The sequence below is a fragment of the Urocampus carinirostris genome, chromosome 1 (assembly GCF_059441175.1).
Source record: "Urocampus carinirostris isolate Australia breed hairy pipefish chromosome 1, RoL_Ucar_1.0, whole genome shotgun sequence".
NCBI lineage: Eukaryota > Metazoa > Chordata > Actinopteri > Syngnathiformes > Syngnathidae > Urocampus > Urocampus carinirostris.
Genome location: NC_142349.1, coordinates 25,284,873 through 25,307,134, shown reverse-complemented (window position 1 = coordinate 25,307,134; position 22,262 = coordinate 25,284,873). Strand labels below are relative to the sequence as shown.

Below are 22,262 nucleotides of genomic sequence, written 5' to 3'. Positions count from 1 at the left end.
TCCCTGTTAGCTTAAAATGTGATTTTAAGGTTCTGTTGGTAGTATAAAAAATCATGCATGGACTTGTTCCCTCATATCTTTCAGATTTAATTTTCTCCTATGTTTCGGTCCGGAGCCTTCGCTCTGAAAATGCTGGTCTACTAGTGATCCCAAGAGCCAAGAAGAGATCCACAGGCTCAAGAGCGTTCTCCATTCGGGCCCGATCTGCAATATCAGTGGAACTGTTTAAATCTAGGCTTAAAACACACTTTTATTCTATAGCATATGACCAGGGTTGGGTAGGGTTACTTTTACTTGATTACTTTCAATTACTTCTGGATTACTCCAATACCAAATATGCTAATAAAAGACAAAAGAAACTAAATATGAATAAAATTACCAAATTTTGTGCAGGCTTGGGGAGTAACGGAATACATGGAACGGCAAAAATGATGTTGGCAAGCTGTTTGGATTTATTTTCATTTTGTTTCTGTCGCATTTTATCTTAGTTTTGCCGGAGATCAAAGAGATCAAAGCCATGAGAGAAAGCTTACCACGTGTTGTGAGTCATAATTTTATTCATATTTAGTTTATTTTGTCTTTTATTAGTATATTTGGTATTGGAGTAATCCAAAAGTAATTGAAAGTAATCAAGTTAAAGTAACCCTACCCAACCCTGCATATGACTAACCTATATTTTTGTTGAAAATATCTGTGTATTATTTGTTATTGCAACACCTATTGCAGCCTGGTCATCATGGAAGGGGATTACCTCATGCGCGGTCCCTTCTCAAGGTTTCTTAGTTTTCCTCATGTTGAGGTTTTTGAGTTTATCCTTGCCCTCATGTAGGTTTTAGATCAGGGGATTGTGTCATAATAGTCTGTGGTTTGCAATGATCTGGGGTCTGTGCAGCCCTTTGAGACTCTTTGTGATTAAGGGCTATACAAATAAACATGACGTGACTTGACTTGACTTAGTTCATGAGTATCTTTAATGAGGTGATGTATATCTTATAATTTTCATAAATTAACGCTGTCTTGGCCACATACTGTCGATGCTTATCAAATTTGAAAAAATAAGTACAATAGTAAGTTCATGTGTATTTTAATGGAGAGATACACATCTTACAGTTTTCATAAATGAATTGAGTATTTGCAAAAAATGTCAATTTTGAAAAAAAGTGCAAACAGTAAACTCTTCCTCAGTTGTTCTATAAACCATAAAGAATAAAATAATCCATCAACCAACTAGCAAACCATTCAGACAAGCATAGAATAACCAAAAACAACAAAACAGGCCGCATGTGAATTCAGTGTAGTGTTCCGTCGTTTTGCAACAGTAGGTAATCCCTGATTGAGTTGGGGAGGTCCATTTGGCTCACTTGTGAGTGACATTGCGCCCCTAGGAAGCAACGTAGGACGTAACGACACAGATGATGCAGTGAGCGAGGTTGACCGCTGCGTTCACGCACTAGTTGGAAAAAACCTAACTGTCCCTGAGGCAGAGGGCAGTCATCCATCCAGTCGCATGGTGGGATGTTCGGGTAGGTGTTAAGAATCACTTCCAACGTGGCGGGTGAGGAGACACATTGCCTCAACATCTGCACACAAAAAGTCAACACAATATTTGCCTTCTCAAACTCAGCAAGCTGGAAAGAAAAGTTGCTGAACCGAAAACATATACTGGTGCTGCCCTCTGTATGTGTGCAAATATACTTTAGCAGTTCGCTAAACACCTTCGGCTTATCAAAACGGCGTGATGTTCTACAGGTTGAAATGTGTAAAACAGGATCTTCCTCTAACAAAGTATAGTTGGTGAAAAGCCTACAGCCCTACACGGTCATGATTACTCATTGCACTCACCCGTGCCCGCTATTTTGGCGCCAGCTGCTTCTGGTTACCTGATTGGTTCCCCCTCCTATTTAACCTCAGTGCTCTCACTCGCCTTTTGTCAGTCCGTCAGCCAACTTCTGCTTATACAAGGCAAGCACTTTGACTCTAACTCCCGTCGGTCCTGTTTTTCATCCGTATACCACTCGTTTGTTCCTGATTCCCCGTTTGTCTCCGGCTAACAACCGGTTTTTGACCACCGACCACGCTCTGATCCCCCGCTCCGGCTATCGACACGTTCTTCCCGTTTGACCACGCTATGATCTCCCGCTCCGGATTCCGCATTCTGAACACGCTCCGATCCCGTGAGCGGCCTGCTTCCCTCGTCCAGTGAGCACCGGACCGCTGGCGTTTGTTTTTCCTTTAAATCTCAATAAACTTGTGAGTAAACGTTACGCATCTGGGTCATACACAGGGTTGAGTTGACTTTTCTGCATTTTTCTCTGGATTGTGTGGAAGTCACTCCTCGATGCTTTTTTTCCCTCTTCTTCCGAAAAGCCAGATGGGCAACACATTTTTTGGTGCGCTTCATAGGGTCAGGAGGATTCATGCTAGGCTTGTAGTCTAACATGTCTTTAATGTGCGAGGCCTTTTTGTGGTTAATGTTTGCAAAGAATCAAAGTTATCTTCAATGTATCCTACAGGAAAAAATATGTAAACTAAAAAAATCTTGGAAGTTTTAAAATAAAAATGTTTACTAAAGACTCTTTTGGCTACCGGAAAATACAAAATATCTTTAAAACCATGAAAGCTTTGTTAACAACTGTAGGTTATTGAATTTTATATTGTGTTGACTCACAAAAATGTCTCCAAATGATTCTTAACCAATTCTGCTTTTCATAGGCCCAAATCCTGTAGTTTTTAAATGTCACTCAACAAACCATATCAATATAGTCACAGTGGCCCAATAAAGACACATATCTCCTGAGTCAAATTTGCTGGAGGATAGAAAAATCATAAAACATGCAGAACTCGGGCCCTCTCGAACCAAGATTGGGGAATGTTATCTAAAATGGTTCCAACTGGCGATTTTGCAAACCTCGGGCGGGACAGGTTGGGCTCCGTGGTTCAAAAGCATCCGCACCACTTCTTCAGGTTGCTGGTCTGAGTAGGCCTGAAGTACCTTGAAGGACGATACGCATTTTACTCACTTGTTTTGATGTTTGGGCATTTTTGGCAGGGTGGGTGGGGCATTTGTACCTGCAGGAGACATTCTAAAGGCGTGACCCCTTGGCAGTTGCTGACATCTGCCCGAGCTCCGTGGCGCAGCAGTATCTCCACGATGGATGGGCAGCAGTTGCCGCAAGCGTTGTGCAGTGGCGTATGATGCTTTTTACCAGCCGTGCAAGGATTTGAGCCGGCGTTTAGCAGCCTGCACACCACGCCCAGGTAGAGGCCCACCTCCGATGGCGTCTCTGCTCCGGCGCATGCTGCGTTCAGGGCTGTCATGCCCTCCAGGTTGGTGGCCAGCACGTCGGCCCCTCTGGACAGAAGAAGCCCCACGTGGGCCTCGAGGCCCAGAGCGGCAGCCACATGGAGCGGAGTGAGCCGTCTTTTGGCCGTCCTCACGTTTACGTCAGCACCGCCAGCCACGAGCAGTTCGACACACCTGCAAGTAGACTTTATTGTCAGTGGAAAAAAATTCATGATTAAAGCTTGTACCACAATATTCAAACGTTTTTAAGCCACAAATTCAACAGCAGATTCAGATTCAGATTCAGATATACTTTATTGTCATTCTCGTACACGTGTATATAGAACGAAATGTCGATACATCTGACCCGCACAGTTTTCTTGAATGTACAGATATAAATAAATGTTGTACTAAATTAGAGTATTGAAGTACTGATAATATGCTAAATAATTTATAGCTATGTATAGTATTATACAGTAGTGCAAAGAGTGCTAACCAGATGTGGAAAATGGGCAGTCAGGTAAACAAGTCCTTATACAATAACAATAACACTGGAGTACGATAGTGCAGAGGAGAACAGATGTGCAAGAGGAGCAGCTAACCAGCAGTGGAAGTTATCTGATATAAATGCTACACTTTTCTTCCCGTATTATCTGAATCATTCTACGGTCTCTGTAGTGTCCTTCAAACCAGGAGGAACAATGACTATTAAGTGCAACTTGATCCCTGACCTCAGTAGCCACCAATGAAATCAACAAAAGAAGACAACTTTTGACGTCTGTGTTGCAATCTGGCACCATTCTCCACAGTATGGTTGCCCATAACGATTTTGTAAAATTCGCCTAGAATCCCAATCCAAGACGTACGCAAAGTCAATTAAATGCTGTTAAAGTGGCTATTCTTGGCTAAAGATATTCGTAGCTAAAGCAGGCGCTCTCCTTTTTATCGAACAAGCCCTTATTCGCTAATCCGGGTCGTGGGCCGTAAAAAAAAACTGTCATTGGTTGAGAGTGGTGTCAATCAAAATTTCCAAGCCAAACAGCCATCTTTAATATAGTTTTATGAGTCTGTTCATTTGAATTAATAAATAATAAACGCACAACGATGCAGAAATTCTTCTACACGGATTATTTTTATCTGTCGGCATTATCGTGTGTTTCAGAGTACAAAGTTTACACTGGATGATCCTAAATGTAATGACTCAATTTTTGCAGAATATCAATATCAGTTGACTTCCTTTGGAACTTTTAGGTGAGCTATCAAGGCTTTATAGTTTTTTGGGTATCTTGTTTCAGACTGGTAGGGATGTTTTTGTGATGAGTACATTTTGAAATGGTCATCATATATTGAGCTCGAAGAGTTTAGGCTTTCCAATATGCCAATAATATGTGGCATGACATATTTCTGTGACTGGTGACATTGTGCAGAAATGTATTTTTTTATCGACAGTCCGGCGGACCGGCGGAACGTGATGAGGTCAAGTGACACAGCAATCGTTCGTATTTGATTTGGGGCAATGGTAAATACATTGCTTTCTTTGTAATCACTATCTGACTCCGCTTACAGTCGCTATTTTGAATGGTCACATGATCGCAAAGCACGTGATGTAAAAAACACGTGAGTAGAGCTGGAAATGGCGAAGCTGAAAAAAGCTATAATGGCACGGGGGCATGGTGGCATGGTGCATTTGGCATACTGCAGCCAAATTCCTCATACGGCCAGTGTGGATCCAAGAGAAGACCCAGGCCGAACCCTCTAAGTGGACCAGTGTCCTGCAACCTCCCAATCGTTTGTTTTAACTACAGTTAGTTGATGTTTACCTCGCCGACTAAATGCTGTATAAATACCACCCAATCGAGATGGAGCGGACATCGGAAATCAATTCATTGCCTTAATGGGCCTTCCCAAAAAGTCTTTGAGTCTCAGTAATTTGTATTATTCCTTTTGCTTTGTAGTACCAGTTTTCAATTGCACTACACAATAAAGAGACATATTTTGATCAAATACTACAAGGTGTCCTTTGCTCCCATGCTGCCTGCAGTGTCTTTACATACCCCCTTTTGAAATCCAGTGGTTTGACTAACCTCTCCTTGTGTTTTGTCAACAAGGCAAACCAAAGCAAGTAATGAAGTCCTGAACTTACTGAAACGATTTTGCCGTGGTGCAGAGATGAAGAGGAGCGTTTCCGTCAGAGTCCATCATTTGCAGGTCTGCTCCGTGGGCGATAAGCAGTTGGGCACAGGTGTCGTGTCCTCCTGCACAGGCGTCGTGAAGGGCCGTGCTGCCTCCAGGGTCTGCGTTCACATCGGCTCCGCGGGACAGGAGTTCCTCCACGCACGCTGCGTGTCCACCCTTTGAAGCCAGACGCAAGGCAGACATCTGCTTCACCTTGGATCCCATGATCCACATGTCTGGTGGAGGAACAACAATTGCTTAGAATAGCCAAATTCAAGGGTGTCAAACTCTGGCTCTGCCTCCGCATCCAGACTTTCCGTTCTCAAATAGGCCATCAGAGGCGATTTTAGGTACAGAGCTTAAAGGATGCTGAGCACCTAGAGTGAATAGCTTGTTACATGTTTTTATCATTTTCCTTAAAATTATTTAGGATTATTCAACCCTGTTCGGGAGTGTCACTTCTCATTTGTGGACTTCACATGAGAATTTGTGGTTAGTAGAAACCATGCCCAGTTTTTACTTATTTATTTCTAATAGAAAACGCACACACACACACACACACACACACACACACACACACACACACACACACACACACACACACACACACACACACAAAAACACACACACACACACACACACATACGGATAACAAAGTCATGGTATTTGGTGGTAAATGCCATGTTCAACATAACCTCTGTATAACACACTCTAACCGTATTACAACGGAGCCTCCACAGACTCTGCCGTTATGCAGCAAGTAACACGAGCCGAGCAAAAGAGAATTGGGAAGGGGGGCGAGAGCAGTAATGGGAGTCAAATGGACGGAGCCATCTCAAGTCAGTGAAGTATTTCCGACGCTGCAGTTGAGTGTTTCCAACATATTTTAAACTTATTTTACTTTTTTATCTTGAGTCTTATATCATTTTTAAGCCTATCCTGTCCTTTATTAAGGAAAAGAGAGTTTTAAAAATGCTAATATTTTTTGGTGGTGCTCCACCACCAACCACCGGCTGGTTATGCCTGTCACCGGGTCAGTAAAAAACGTAAATACAAATGTTTTAGTTTTTTTTTCAGTATCATGTTTTATCATTACACCGACTTGTGAAGCCTACCTTGCATAATGTAATCACAGATGACAAGGAATCTTTTCAAAGCATAACACTTTTATTCACTAACAACAGGAAAACTGATTTCCATGTGTCATTGAATGTGTTGACTGGTATAGTTTAACAGTTGAGTGACTGGGATTTACACTTGAACCAACTCATGCTATACAAACGCATTTGGGAGCAATGAACATTTTCAAGGGCAGCACGGCGGCGCAGTGGTTAGCGCTTGTGCGGCACAGTTCATGTCATGGGAACCTGTCGTGGGTTCAAATCCAGCTCCAGACTTTCTGTGCGGAGTTTGTATGTTCTCCCCGTGCTTGCGTGGGTTTCCTCCGGGCACTCCGGTTTCCTCCCACATTCCAAAGACATGCATTTCAGGTGAATTGGCCGGTCCAAATTGTCCCTAGGTGTGAATGAGCGAATGAGTTGTCTGTCCCTGTGTGCCCTGCGATTGGCTGGCAACCAGTTCAGGGTGTCCCCTGCCAGCTGCCCGATGATTGCTGGGATGGGCTCCAGCCCCCCGCGACCCTACTGAGGATAAGCGGTACGGCTAATGAGATGAGATGAGAACATTTTCAATGATCGCCTTAATTGTCATATTGGTTTGAAATAAATAGAAAAGTAAAACAAAATAAAGGAGCTGAGCCTAGTTAAACTGAGAATATATTCCCTCGTCCGTTGCCCGGATTGTAGCTATACACACATCTGTCATGCTAACAGTCGATCGGCACGAGAGCAGCCAGGTCGCTTCCAGTAGGGTTTGGCTGGTGCTCCGGTTTGTCTTCCCAGCACTGTTCATTCTTCCCAGCGGCGGTTCGCAAGTCGCCTCGGGTCAGCCTGTCTCCTCTCCGGACCCGATAACAACCATTTCCCGCTTTAGTTTGCAGCCAGTCCCTCCTCATTAATCGTGGTCTTGCTATCTTCGGAACCCAAACACAGTCTATGGGTATGCAACATCCTCCCTGCTACTTGTGGCTCTATACAAGGCTTTAAAGTCTACGGCTACGCCATATTTCTAGATGGACTCAACTCTGTATGTTGGACCTCAGCTCTTTTACACGTTTGCTGTCCTCTAGCGTCCAGAATGAGCATTTCGTTTGCATTAATTTAAAAAATATATATTTTTAATGTTTGATAGAAATTGCCAAAAGACTTGCTTCTTTTTTTCATAAACTCAGAAATCTGTAACAGGCTGAAGAAAATTCCAGGTCCAGTCGTATGTTTGACATGCAGGGCTTAATTGATTTAAAACTGAACTGATTTTGTGGATTCAAATCCTTCCTTCAATTTCCCCTTTTCATGGGTTTAACGGGATTGTATTGGTATACTTCCTTAAAAGCATGAGTTTGTCAGCTCTGAGCTCGGAGTCCTTACCCATCTCTGGGGCCCACACCATTTCTTCGTGCACCATCTCCATCAAGGCGTTGACCATCGAGGGATCCCGAAGTACAGCGTATACACCCTTCATGTCGCCACACATAAAGGTGTTGTGGATGGCAGCATCCCGACAGCGGATCTGAGGCGGAGGGGCTCTAACCTCCTGGAGGCGCTGTGGCCCAGAGAGTTGCCTGCGAGGGGCCCTTGGCAGCGGGACCTGTGTGAGGGTTCGCCTGTGGGCCAGGGCTCTTCGAGCGTCCTCCCAGTCCTGCAGCTCCTGCTCTAGCCTCAGGGAGCGCAACGATGTGGATGTGAAGGGAAATGTGTCCTTGGACATGATGTGTCCTGGTGGACACAAATCCAGAAGAGCAGGGGTCAGGGACCTTTTTGACCTAAAAGAGCAAAATATATTATATATGATATGTTATCTCTCTCTCTCTCTCTCTCTCTCTCTCTCTCTTTGTATATATATATATATATATATATATATATATATATATATATATATATATATATATATATATATATATATATATATATATATATATATATATATGTATATATATTCTTTTTTTTTATTTTTTATGAGCGCCACACCATATACTATAAGACAAACTTCAACAAAACCGCCAAACGCACCCTCCAGACAAAAGCTTATTATTTAGCGCATTTTATTTTACTGTGTGACATTTGATGATTGGATCAAATTTATAAAATAGTAATGCCAGAGTCTGTGTCCAAAATAAAAAATATATACCACTTAAAATGTGTCCCCCTACCCCAGCTCATTTTTGCCGCAATTATTTTCAAAATAAGGTGGGAGAAAACTTATTTTGTAAAAATGCCACAAAATACTGCAAACGAGAGAAATACGGATGTATTTTTCTTCGGTGCAAAGGGCACTGGGGGAGACAGAGAGGGGAGCATGCTATGTTTGCAGAGATTGTTGTGGCAAATACACTTGCAAATGTAGAATGGATTTGCATACATGTGGAAATTTAGAAAGACTTGCTTACGTTTGTGGGAAAAGGTCGGGTAGACATCCTTGAAGATACTCTTGGCAGACATTAAGTTTCCTTGAAGATAGCATGCAAGGGACGGGACGCTCTGTACTTGATACGTGATACAGGACCGCCTTTTGGGGTGTACTCAATCGAAGCCTAATCGTCACTACCAGCTTTAAATACATTGTCATGTTCCTAGCTCTGTGAGATCTTTATTGACGCATCAATAAAGTGACAATCTCCCTCCGTAACGAGACTGGCTCCTGTCTATGTCTTTTATCCACTTATGAGAAGACTTTCTCTCGATTACCGGACCTCCAATTTCTACAACATTTGGCGCCGCAACGTGGATTGGCACTAATTAAGTAAAAAAGAAAAGGGAAAAGACTTCTCAGTGGAACGGTCTCGAATGAGCGGTTGAGGTAAGGAAGATTTTTTTTTCTCTCCTTACTTCGGTTTGCTTGTGGAGATTCGTGGGTGGACAGGAGCCTGTGACGTCGGAGCTAAATTATGAAAATTCGTGCACGTGGGATTTTCCGTCTGTAGTCAGGCCCAAGTTCGGACGGATGAGATATATAGACTGAGTTGAGATTTTTATGTCCGACGGGAGTTCTGAGCTCAAAGAATCCTGTCTGTTTTGGGACATGGGCTGCTTGAAAACCTGGATAAAATGGTGCAGCGGCGTCGGTATTTGTATATTTATGATTGTCTTGAGATCTGTGTAAAGCTGTGATAAGACGTCGTCATTTGCTAAAGTGACAGTTCGAGAGTGGACGATCTATGTATGGTTAATACGGGGCATGTTTTATGTGTTTCCCTAGTCGATTGATGATTTGGGAGGGAAATGTAACCTTGCACTTATGAAAAAGTGTGGTGCATGGAACCTCGCCATTTTCTACAATCTAAAAGGTTATACCGGCGTTAGAAAAATGAGCAGTAATCAGATGTTGTATTATTAAGATATATTCGCATAGAAACAAGCGATACAAAGAATGTGTGAGAATTGCTGACATGTTTTCAGTCTGGGAGACGTCTCATTCGGAAATGTTGGTGTGTGTGCCAGCTGGCGTTAATTGTGCGTGTCTCTCTGTATGTGGATGTGTGCGCGGGTGATTTATACTTAACTGTTTAAGGGCTAGGAGAGCCTGTGTTTCTTTTTGTCTTTTTTGTTTTTTTGTGTTGTTTGGCGTTGGGAGAGGAGTTAAGGAAGCATGGATGAATGATGGAGTGACTGCTTATTCTACATTTTACGGTCTTGTATGTGCGTTAAAGTGTCTTGCTTTTTGTGGGTTGTTCTCGCAACCAAAGCTCACCCCCACCCCACCACTCTCCGTCTTTCCCCCGTCTTTCGCTCTGTGTGAGTTGAGCTCAACCGTGTGTATTCCCGCCCCACCCCCGTCTTTCCCCCGTCTTTCGCTCCTTTGCTGTATGGAAAATAAAAAAAAGTGGAGGGAGTACTTAATTCGTCAAGTGCTCCGTTTGCGTGTGGCCTTTTGATTTGTGGGATCTTGTTCCGATAAACGTGATAAGTATAGTTTGGGTAAATTGAGGAAACAATTTGGCAAGCATTTTCAAAGGACAATGAGGGGCAGATTACTCGATCTTGAGGAAGACCATGACAAATTTAAGAATTTAATTGCTTAGGTGATCTCTTCATGGTCATTTAACCTAGACTAAACATCCGAGTTTGTAAACATAACCGATTTAACAGGATTCAGAAGTCAGACGGACTGTTGAAAAGGGCTGAAGATGGCAAAAAACAAACAAAGACGTTCACTCATCCGTTGTCTGCGCCGCTTGTCTACAGCAGGGTCGTGGGGACACTGGAGCACATCCAGGCTGTCCTCAAACAGTGAGCAGGTGGCAATCTGAACTGATTGCAGCCAGTTTCGAGGAGAAAGAGGTAGACAACTGGGCGCCAAGGTCAGTGTGGCACTGATAAAGCTCATGGCGCATTCTTACAGCGAATTACGAGTGGAACGTCACGATGGACTGAGCCAGACGGCCAAGGCCGTCGACGAGGCGGTGATAACGAACAACACGAGTCTGCATTGAATCACGCTAGAATCTTGTTGATTGACGTAGTGTTTACAAATCTGAGGAATATTGATACGTTTGGATTGTGAATTATTTTATTTTTAACACAGAAATACTGCTAAAATTGTATTTTGAATCTGCTTTCCAGGAAAACGGTGATGTGTCTCCAGATGCAGGAGCATCAGGAGGATTATTAAGGAGAATAGGTAACAGGGGAATACCTTTGACTTTATATCAGATACAGGCCACGGTAGACGGAGAGAATAATAATAATAGGAGTAATAGGAATAATAGGAGCAGTGCCATCAAAAGATCTAGATGCGGGAACAGTAATTAGGTTTTTGATTAGAGAAGTTATTCCGCGATTTGGCATACCGTCAGAAATAAGCTCGGATAACATTTGTTCAAAAGGTCGTGAAGGGCATCTTACAAAAACTACACATTAAACAACGGTTCGGTGAGGTTTATCAACAAAGTCAAGGGATGGTGGAAAAGAGTAAATGGAATATTAAAATCAAAGATAAACAAGATCTTTGTGAGTACTAGGCTCAACTGAGGGGATGCGCTACAGTTAGCGCTGATGAGTTATCGCATGCAAACTCATTGGATCACGCATTTAACACCGCATGAAATGCTAACAGGCAGACCAGCGCCGCATCTGGGAGGTCCCTATAAGGGGCCGCCACTTGAGCAACTACAAAACACTACAAACTGAACTGAGAGACTGTATGAGACAATTGACGGCTGTCATCTACTGGCTGGTTAAGAGACAAGAGTCCAGGGTCGAACAACCATTTGAAAAGACGTCCCAGGGGATCTCGTCTACATCAAGGTTTCGACGAAAGAGGAACCATCCGAGGCGTGAGGGACCGTACACCGTCGTGAGGGCAACGCTGGCCGCAGTCCAGGTCGAGGGCAGCTCAAAAGGGTACCATCTGAACCACTGTACCACGGCTCACGCTGCCACCGTCAACGAGACCAAGCAAGATCAACAGGGCAGTAACGTTAAATTAGGAAAACAAGATGTGTGCGACAAAGCTGTGTGTGATGATAAATTGTCTGATATGATTGTTACTAGGAGCAGAGCTCGAGAAATCGCAGCGGCGAATGGAAATTGCGGGTCCGAAAGTGCAACCGGAGATCCAAAAAGCGACGCTGCAGTTGCAGACCATGACGCATCCTAGAGACAGCGGCCCGGTTAAGTGTGACACTACTGTATAACATGCCAAAACGGTTGAGGATTTGGGAAGTACAAGTACATTTTACCTCATGAAGGGCTCACTGGCCCTGAGGTATGGAAGCTCGAAAGTACCAAAATCAAAAATATTACAGGAAAAGAGAAAAAATGTGAGATATGACGAAAATGTGTAAAATATAATGTTTAAAATATGGTGCCATAAGAAACATACACTCGAAATCTTTTAAAGGGACAGTGTGTATACATTGACCCCAAGATGTCTTTGCACTGTGGAGTGCAACCGAAGTAAAAGTGCTGAACAGGATAAATAAGGAGAGTCACAGTGCCCAAAGAAGCACTATTTTCTTCTAATTATTACTCTAGTTTACAGTCACGTAGTCACACCAGCGGTCCCTGTTTTGGATGTAAGTTGCTAAAAATACTTTATAAGAAAGCTAATTAAACGATTTAGGTTCACTATCAAGACATTTCTAATAAAAACTCGCAGGAAAAAACCTTAACCGAGAACGAACGTTTTATCCAGAAGCTGTAGCAAAGAAACTCAAACGTTTTGATTGGGTAAGTGTTAGGAACTATAAACAGGACATGCGCACTTTTACTCCATTGCCCAGCGCCTGTGCTAAAAGTAAATACGTAAGTATCTTCAGTTGTAGGAATTTTTGACATTTTCACAAAATAACTTGGCTTGCATCAGGTTTTGAATCAATAATTTGAGACAAGATGACAGACAAAATGAGCCTCAGCACTCATAAGTGACGGCGGGAGAGAGTCGAATTTTAAGTCGCTTGACACTCAAAACGTCACACAGTGAAAATTAAAATCGCTGAATGAAAGTACCGTAAAAATACTACGACAGTAATAAGGTAATAGAGAAATGCCCCTAGGGCAAGGGTGTCAAAGTCATTTGAACTCGGGGGCCACACGATAGAACAAACATTCTGTCGGGGGCCTGACTGGTAGATTCAAGAGAAAGAGAAAGAGGGAGAAATAAAAGAGAAAGAGGGAAGGAAAAGGAGAGAGGGAGAGAGCATGAGAAACAAAAGAGATAAAAAGTCATGAGAGAGGGGGAAAAGAAAGGGGAAGAAAGAAAGAAATCCAGAGAGAAATAGAAAGACAGAAGGAGAGAAAAGGAAGAGTGAAGGGTAGGAAGAAAGAGAAAAGAGAGAAAAGGAAAAAATGAAGTTAGAGCAAAAGAAGTTAAAAAGAGAGAGACACAGAGAGTGAAAGAGACAGAGACAGAGTGGGAGAAAAGGGGTGGAAAAGAGAGAGAGAAAGCGAAAGAAATACAGAACAGTGTCTTTGTTCAAGGCACCTGGGTTTCATATTTCAACCTGCAGCCTCTTTGACACCTGTGCCCTAGAGGTATACTAAACAGTATCACAAAACTAACGATTCAATATAGTACTTTGAAACAGAGACATAGTACACTACATCAATTAAAAATAAATAACTACAGAACTAAATACCAAGTTAAGTACAAGAAGGGCATTTATGAGCTGGCTCTCTTCAATAAATTGAGAAAAAAGCAGTTTTGTCCAATGAAAAAGACTGACTTAACCAATTACCAACAGCAATGACGTAATCTCGAAGCGACGAGATCTCATTAGCTAAGATCGGCGTGCAGAAAAATAAAATCTCATACAGCAAGACCAAAGTAACGATGATGTAATGCGTTGAATCTTTGTTAAAGAGGAATTAAATGATAATGACAATTTAAAGGAAAAGTTTGCGTCCCCAGCATGAATGATGCATCTGGGACACAGGTACATGGTGAAATGAAAACACTGAGTGTATAATACAAGATAATTATACAGAATAGTTTAAAAAGAAAGAATGTTTAAGTAACAAAACTAATCATCTCTCGTTGAATATGCGAATGGCAAAAGGGTAAGAATTTTTAAGACGTGTAGTTATGCTCCTAATAAAGCAAGGGCGAGTAAAACAAAGAAGACGACTGGAAACCGTCCATAATTTCAGTGTCCGTCTTTTCATTGGTTATAAATGGACAAATTCAAAAGAGGCGTAATACATAAAAAGATTGTTTCCTTAGTTTTTCTCATATTCAATAGTAGATTACTAGTGGTATGAATGATTTCGAATCATCAGAAATTGAAAGAAGTTTGAAAATGACGACATATTATCACAGGGAAGAAAATTCGAGACTAGAAATCATTAATAACGTAGCTGAAGCTATTTCAGTCACTAAATGAAATATTTCTTTTAAAAAGAAAAGAAAAAGAAAAACAAAGGGAACTAAGACAATTGCGTAAAAACGAAGATTGTTGCGCGGAATAAAAGATTATGATAATAATATGAAATAAATAGAGTCAAAAAGATAATTCATGAGTGACAAGTAGGTATTGCTTTATATCGAATCAACAATAAGAGATTATGATTACAGAGGGATGAAAAGACAATTAGAAATTTTTGACATTGGGTTCGAGTTGGCAGTGTTTTTAGGACAGTTGATTCCACACTGAATTTTTTAGAATGAGTGTTACGTTCGACAAATGATTAATAAATGTGAAACAATAGCTGACTTATGGTTTGGTTAAGTTAAAATGAAATATTGTCTATGGAAAAGAGCATTTTTTGTTTAAAAGACAATGAGAAAAAGATTGATCAATCCTGGAAAGGATTAAAGGAATTAAAAATAACGGATTAATGGATTTCGAGACATATGGTGATTTAAAAATATAACTGCATGGGAAATGAATGGATAGAAATTAATTAAACTAAGATAATGTCTACTAGTACTTAAATTTAGAGAAAAATTTAGAAATTGAATAACCTGGCTAATTTACTAAAATATCTCAGTACGTAATCACGATAAAACTTAACGAGACTCTAAGTGCCCCTGAATTCCACAAAAAAAGTTAACCTAGTATATTGTTTTGCTTTAATTCTGAAAGAAAAGGAAAAAGAAACATTAAGACAAACATACAACATAAGTTATTTAAATAAGGATAATTTGCTGAAAATTGGGTATGAAAAACTTGAGACGAAAGTATGAAAAACAACACATTAGGTAGTGTTTTTGGAGTTCCCCAGGGTCTTGAAAAGCACTATATAAATCCAGACCATTTATGATGGAATGGAATATACCTTTATGGACATAGTTACAAAACGGGTTCACATATTGTAACTGACAATTAAATTTGGCATGACACTCCATCTTCAGAGTTAGGTAAAGGATCGGAAAAGATAAGGTTATAGTTATAATTAATACAATATTTACACAAGAATGTGCATTTAAAATGTTACATACAGTTGAGGTTTGTGTAAATATGCATTGGTGAAAAATAGTCATTGTAGTGCAAAAAAGAAGTTGTCAGCATTGTGCAAAACATATAACAGTATTTTTATAGATAAGCTATAAAAATAAAAGGAAATTAAAAGGATCAATATCTAATTGAAGGCAAATAAACATAGACATAACATGTTGTTTTGCTTTGGAATAAGAAGATACGTACCACGCAATACATAAAATTTTATTATAGAAAAAGATGCTGAGCACAGGGGTGAACGAATTAATCAGATAGATAGATAGATAGGTACTTTACTCATCCCCTGAGGGAAATTCACATTTCCAGCAGCATCCCTGAGCTGAGAACAATACAATAATAAAGCCAAAAGAATACAATATACAAATACCCAGTGTGACGTGCAAATGCCCACTTTAGCATGTTATATAGAGTAACTAAATAGTGCTACACAGAATACATATTGCAGTAAGATTCGGTAATGTCCAATATAGGTGGTGTTGTTTAATGTACGTATTTTTGCGAGTTGAAACCCATATCCATAGGATAGAAAGTAATCCAAGTGTTGCAAGGCATTGATAAAGTAAGCAAAAATAAATAAACAAATAAATAAATCACAAAAGTAGCGAAAATAACACGAGAGCTGCTGGAGTGGCTGCCATTCGTGACGGCGCCGGAAGTAACATTATCAAATACATCTTTCCACAATTGGGTCAGAATTAAACCTCTAGGGTTTAATCCAGCCATTCATGTGCAGTAAACCAAAGGAGAACAAGAAATGGGATGGTAAAGTATTACGATAATGTAAATCCTACTACAGAAATTCTATGAAATTACTAGAAAACGGAATATAGAGCTTGGAAAACGGGACATAGTATATGGTACGGCTATAATTCTAAAAAGACCAACTACAGAAATTCTGCAAGAATACTGCTACAAAACTACAACAGCATTAATACTAGCGCTACTAGAAAAAAAAAAAATCCTTCAAAAATACTACAACAGACTTCGAAAATATTACAGAATCTTATTTTGTAAATATTATAAGATACTACTGCAGGAATGGTTGAGTTAAGTGCAGACCGGACCTGAACTCAATCGCTTAACGACCAGTTACTTTATTCAGCAAAATTGTCCAACGCTTAGGGAAAAAACAAAACAGCAACTGGCCTACAGGCAAACAGGAACTCAAACTAGGAATACTCATAAAACAGGCTTTTACTCAGAACGGGCAAGCCCTTAAGAAGGACACACGCAAATTAGACGGTCGCCACGGCGACCATGCTGGACATGACAGAAATACTACATACGTGCACAGCTACAATGACACAGTTGTACCTCTACTTATAAGTTTAATTGGTTCTAGCAGTAAATATGGAATGATGAAACTATTGTAAATCGAAACACATTATCAATTTGAATCAATTGGATTGAAACGGGATTAGTCCGTTCCGAAAGCAAACGAACCTTGTTGAGTCAACTGCAATTGCCCTGAAGGTATGCTGGTGTTCAGTAGGGGTTCATACATATACACAAAATAGATAAACATGAAATAAATGTAATGAAATATAACATCATAACTGTAAATGAGAAAAACTGGATGTGTCCCCAGGCTCGTGACGCCAAAAGTTTGCCCACCCTTGACTTAGAACCATTGTTTTTGGGACGATGGACTGGTGGTTAATTGCGCTTTTAATGACGGATTTCTTTTTAGGTTCTTTTAGGAAACAGAATGTTGGAAAAAATTTTGTGCTGATTGTAGGCGATGATGAAATAGGTCGATAAATTCTCTATAGAGCGTGACGTCTCGTTTGGTCTCATGTTATAGTCGTCATAGTTCCATTCCACTCCATTTAGTTATTAGTATCGATACGACGACACACACGCACGCACACTGCTGTCGTCTTAATAAAACTGAATCGTCTCTGCACCGCACAACACAGTGGCCAGGATCACACTCTCAGTCCACTCTTGGCGCCCATACTCAGTCATCCCTCTCCTCAGATCGCCCTAAACCTTGCTTCCTTGATTGAGTAGAAGGACGTGTATAAATAGTGCAATTGCGATAGAAGACAAGTTTTGAATTAATGAAATTCCGAGTATTATGGGATGAGTCAGACGAAAGAGAGACATAGATTGTGAACTTAGGTTTTAACTCAGGGGGGAAGTTGAGACATTCCGTAAAAATAAGTTAAAACCTAGTTTTTTCCGAAATTGATGAAAAATTGTCTTCTGAATAAGCTCTCCATATAACTGTTTTTTGAGATTCAAATTACGAAATTTGGACGGATAGAAAAATATTACACAGAAGAAATGTTGTAATATTACAGAATTTGCAATGTTTGTCAAATTGATTAACAAAAATCAATTAAGATAACCATTCACCATTAGCAAATCGCCCACATTGGGAACATTTTGGGATGGTATTTTCATTTTTGGCAAAATTATTCACTTTGAGCGTGAATTACCTGATTTCTTTGCAAAATACTGTTATTTTGAACAAGTTTACTTACTGAAGAGATCATATATAGGTTATAAAAGGCAAGACAAAGAGTGAATCATAACAATAAAAACGTCTTTTCTTGGGTTAAATTGACAATTTAACAATCTATCCTAGTCATCTGCCTCGGGGGGAGTGGCCGGCAGCGGGATAGCACATTGAGGATCGGAAGAAAATGCAAATAAAAAGTGCATACAAATTTTTTCTCGAATGTGATCAATCTACAAAAGAGAACACTCAAACACTCAAATCAGGGTAAATGATTCTGACAAGGATAATGGTTAAACTGATCCAGTGACTGTATTTAGTGAAATAGCAAAATTTGAAATTTAGAACTGACAATTTAAAAAATAAATTGTTTATCTTCTAGTTAGAATTTTGGGATAGAATGCTCAAAATGGATAGGGCATCTTATAGTGGGGATTTTGATTTTCACTTAAAATAAATATAAAGACGTGCAACCAGTCGGAGTGCCGATGGACTACCAGAAACCAAATGTGTTAACGACAGTACAGACTAAAGTGACGGATAATATGCTAAACCTTAATGTGACGATACAGGCGAGAAGGGTACCGACACACCAAAGTCCAGAAAAACCTACACCCACGGCGACAGCACGGAAGAGTGAGGTTACAACGCCGACGGCCAAAAATGAGTGCACGGCCAGTACGTAAAATTCGGGAAATTGTGTAGAAGAGGAGAACCATAACCCTAACTCGGTAGTTGTGTAGGCGCATGGTCTCAATGTGCACTGACTTAATTTGACTAATTAACTTAAATTTTTGTGGGCCCTCTGTCTTGTCATATGTTTTATGTTTGTTCAATGTTGTAAGTGTTTGTATTCTTTCCTGTATTCTTATCTTTCTTGTCTATATGGTTGTCCAGCGTTTAATCGGCCCACGTAACTGAAAGGATTAACAGAAAAATATCGAAGGAAAAGGAAAAAGGGAACAATACAGTACTCATTGAGACGAGAAAAACGTTTTTGAAGAGGAAGACGGTTTAAAATGTATTGTTTTAGATAGAACCGATAGCACGTCTCGTTAGGAATCGAAAACGTTCGTTTTTTTAAGAAATCGTTTTGACGCTAAGGGTGTGCAACATAACGTCCGAGAGCCTATGGAGTTCCCAGAAAAATAAATGTTTTTTCAGTTGGAAAACGATGAATTTAGAAGTGAAAGGTCTAGAAAATTATGTTTGGTTATTTTAGGTGCTTTAGATTATGTTAATGCCAGAATAACACCAAGAAAGGATAGAATAATATCAAAAAGAAAAAAGTTAACCTATTCCGGTTTTCAGTTCAAAATTGGAAGATTAGGGAATGTGAAGACGAGGGAAAATCCAATTGAGTGAATTGGAATGGAGTAATTTGAGATAGAAGCATTGTTGTACGAGAATAGTGGAAAAGCGTGAGTAAATACTTTCTTTTCATTGAATATGGAGGAAATATTCATTGAGTGGAATACAAATGAGTAAGGAGAATCGTTGTAGATCAATGCACGTCATTTTCACATTAAGTAGGTGAAGCTAAGATAGTAGATTGAATTGGTTTGGAATAAATAAATAAATAAATAAATAAGTGAGATGGTTATATGTCAATTTCCCATTAAACTAGTGGGCTAAAAAGCATGTGTTAGAGGGCGTAGGAGAAGGGAAAGTTATGTAGAAAATTGATTGTTGGCAGAGCAAGTAAAAGTTAGTAAAAGAAGGTAAAAAGGGGAAGAGATAGTAGGCATTGAGGGAAAGAGAAGAGGGGGACATGCAAGTGACAAAAGAAAGGAATGTAAAGGGGAAAAGGTAATTGAATGAAATATTTTTGTTGACAATTGGCCACAGTAAAGAGCATATATTCCGGATGGACGTGTATAGCTAGATACCATCGGACAACCGAGAGGAATTCCAGAGGAATTTAAAGTTAGGAATGAAATTAAGTCTGGATTAGAATCAATGTTTATCTGGATAACTCCGAAAAAGAACGCAGAATGGCTTAATTACTTTTATTGATTTATTACAACCAACGACGTTTTATTAATTACATTAACGAGGCCTTTAGTGCAGTAGGAGAGCAAAGCGATTTTCTCTTAGCCAGTAAAGGAGGCGTGTGTCATATGATAAAGGAGGAATGCTGTACTTATATACCTTTAAACACAGCCGAGGCAGGAAGCTTCACAAAAGCACTGTCGAAGATTCGTGAGTTGAGCAATGAAGTGACAGTAAATACTGGAAAGGACAGTATCTCTTTTGATTAGTTCTCGTCTACATTTGGGTACTGGGGTGGTATGTTAGCGAAGGGGGAAATTTTTGTGCTAACTGTCGTAATAATTATGTGTTTCTGTGCCATACCTATTCTTGAAAGAAGAATTCTTAAGACTTTTGGAGAACAAATGACAGTAGTGGCTAATACTAGGGTGGCAGAAGCTCAATGAGCACGGTTAGTGATTAAGTATCCAAGCCTATTCCTTAGTGAGGAAGAACAGATGACTCAACTAGATTCAACGCCTTGAATTTTATCTGGCAACGTTAATAGTCAGTCTACATTACATTAAAAAATGGAGCATCTGCGGGAAGAGACACATATGATGATCCGGACTGAATACGATATCAATTAGCACTATTGTTAAACACGCAACACACTATATAGCACTAGGAATAACAGCAACAAATATATTGGTTTCTGATTGTGATTCTTTTGTTGGTATGTCACACTGCCGGGGAGCAAGCTGCTGTCTGGGATGGTCAGGATGCATCGTCGCTTCTGGGTTTTTTGGCTGCATGGAAACTGAGCGTGATGCCTGCTGGGATGAACACTCACTCCAACATCTGACTTCACGACACCCGTTGACGAATACGACAATGCATGGTCTTCAAATTGTTCACGGGGGTCAGGCCAAAGGCCAATGTGGATATCACTATCCAGTCATGCACTCATCTTGGAATGTATCGACGACTGTTACCGAAATTTGTTATCACTCACTTATCAGTTCATTTATTCATTTACCTTTATCACGTACCGATCAACCGTCGACGGTCCGCGTGTGTAATCCAGTGTGTACGGATAAAGATAAATGAAGGGGGGGTTAGTGCATGGGTCAGATGTTTGGAGTGTTGGGGGTTTTTGTAAATGAAACATGAACAATGAAAGTTAGAATGATCACAGCAGGCTGACCGCCAGAATTTTATTTTATTTTCGATTCGCGTAAACTCTGTCCGTGTATTGATATCTATGATTTGTAATACTTTGCCACTACTCTGTATTGATTTTCAATTTTAATTTCCATTCAAAATGGGAGTATAAACTCCCAAAAGGGGGGATAAGGTAACAGAAGAAAAAAAAAAAAAAAAAAGGGGGGATATGTTGTGGCAAATACACTTGCAAATGTAGAATGGATTTGCATACATGTGGAAATTTAGAAAGACTTGCTTACGTTTGTGGGAAAAGGTCGGGTAGACATCCTTGAAGATACTCTTGGCAGACATTAAGTTTCCTTGAAGATAGCATGCAAGGGACGGGACGCTCTGTACTTGATACGTGATACAGGACCGCCTTTTGGGGTGTACTCAATCGAAGCCTAATCGTCACTACCAGCTTTAAATACATTGTCATGTTCCTAGCTCTGTGAGATCTTTATTGACGCATCAATAAAGTGACAATCTCCCTCCGTAACGAGACTGGCTCCTGTCTATGTCTTTTATCCACTTATGAGAAGACTTTCTCTCGATTACCGGACCTCCAATTTCTACAACAAGATCACTACCACTACCACTCAACCTATCAAATTGCCTTGGACGCTTGGCTGGCGTTTTTGTGTGTTCGGGTTGTTCTGTGGATTATCATCATTAAGTGTCTCAATAGTGAACATAGATTGTTTAATGAGCTTCCATTTAAGGATTCCATAGAGATGTACAGCCAAAACGGGGTCTGTTGGTGTAACACCTAGACTCTAAACTATAGTAGAAACTATGCCCTAATATTTTGGACCAAACCAAGCGTTTCCAGGACTGCCTCTGCTTTGCATATTTTAAAGTTGGAATGATAGAGAGAGGATCCATTTAGCCCTAATTCTATCTCTGAGCCAGATGAACTGTTGAAAAGAACTATACATGCCCCGCGAACCATACGTTCCCGACCTCTTTGTACCCCTACCACCTTGTCGGATAAGGATTCTGAGGGTTTGAGTCATGTTCGTTCAAGGACGGGAAACAACCAAAACATGCTGGATACGTGCCCCAAGGATCATAGGTGGTAAGCAATGTTGCCTACCAATGGTTTTACTCACCGGCAACTGGAGTCTGAGACTTTAATCCAGATTAAA

At 40.4% G+C, this 22,262-nt stretch overlaps 1 protein-coding gene across 5 annotated transcripts in view; it reads right to left on the bottom strand.

Annotated features, from left to right (window-relative positions):
• Window positions 1-1,060: 1,060 nt before the first annotated feature.
• Window positions 1,061-22,262, bottom strand: part of asb16 (ankyrin repeat and SOCS box containing 16) — a 27,841-nt gene continuing 6,639 nt past the window's right edge. For 2 of the 5 annotated variants that reach the window (XM_088331842.1, XM_088331850.1), the window contains 5 exons: window positions 7,945-8,339; window positions 5,427-5,694; window positions 3,070-3,478; window positions 2,909-2,992; window positions 1,061-1,580 (listed from right to left, as the gene is read on the bottom strand). In XM_088331842.1, the coding sequence (XP_088187968.1) occupies window positions 1,290-1,580; window positions 2,909-2,992; window positions 3,070-3,478; window positions 5,427-5,694; window positions 7,945-8,284 (1,392 nt within the window). In that variant the 5' untranslated portion in view covers window positions 8,285-8,339 and the 3' untranslated portion in view covers window positions 1,061-1,289. Of the gene's footprint in view, window positions 1,581-2,908; window positions 2,993-3,069; window positions 3,479-5,426; window positions 5,698-7,378; window positions 7,579-7,944; window positions 8,340-22,262 lie in introns of those variants that run through there. The other 3 variants (XM_088331859.1, XM_088331832.1, XM_088331869.1) reach the window with 3 other exon arrangements.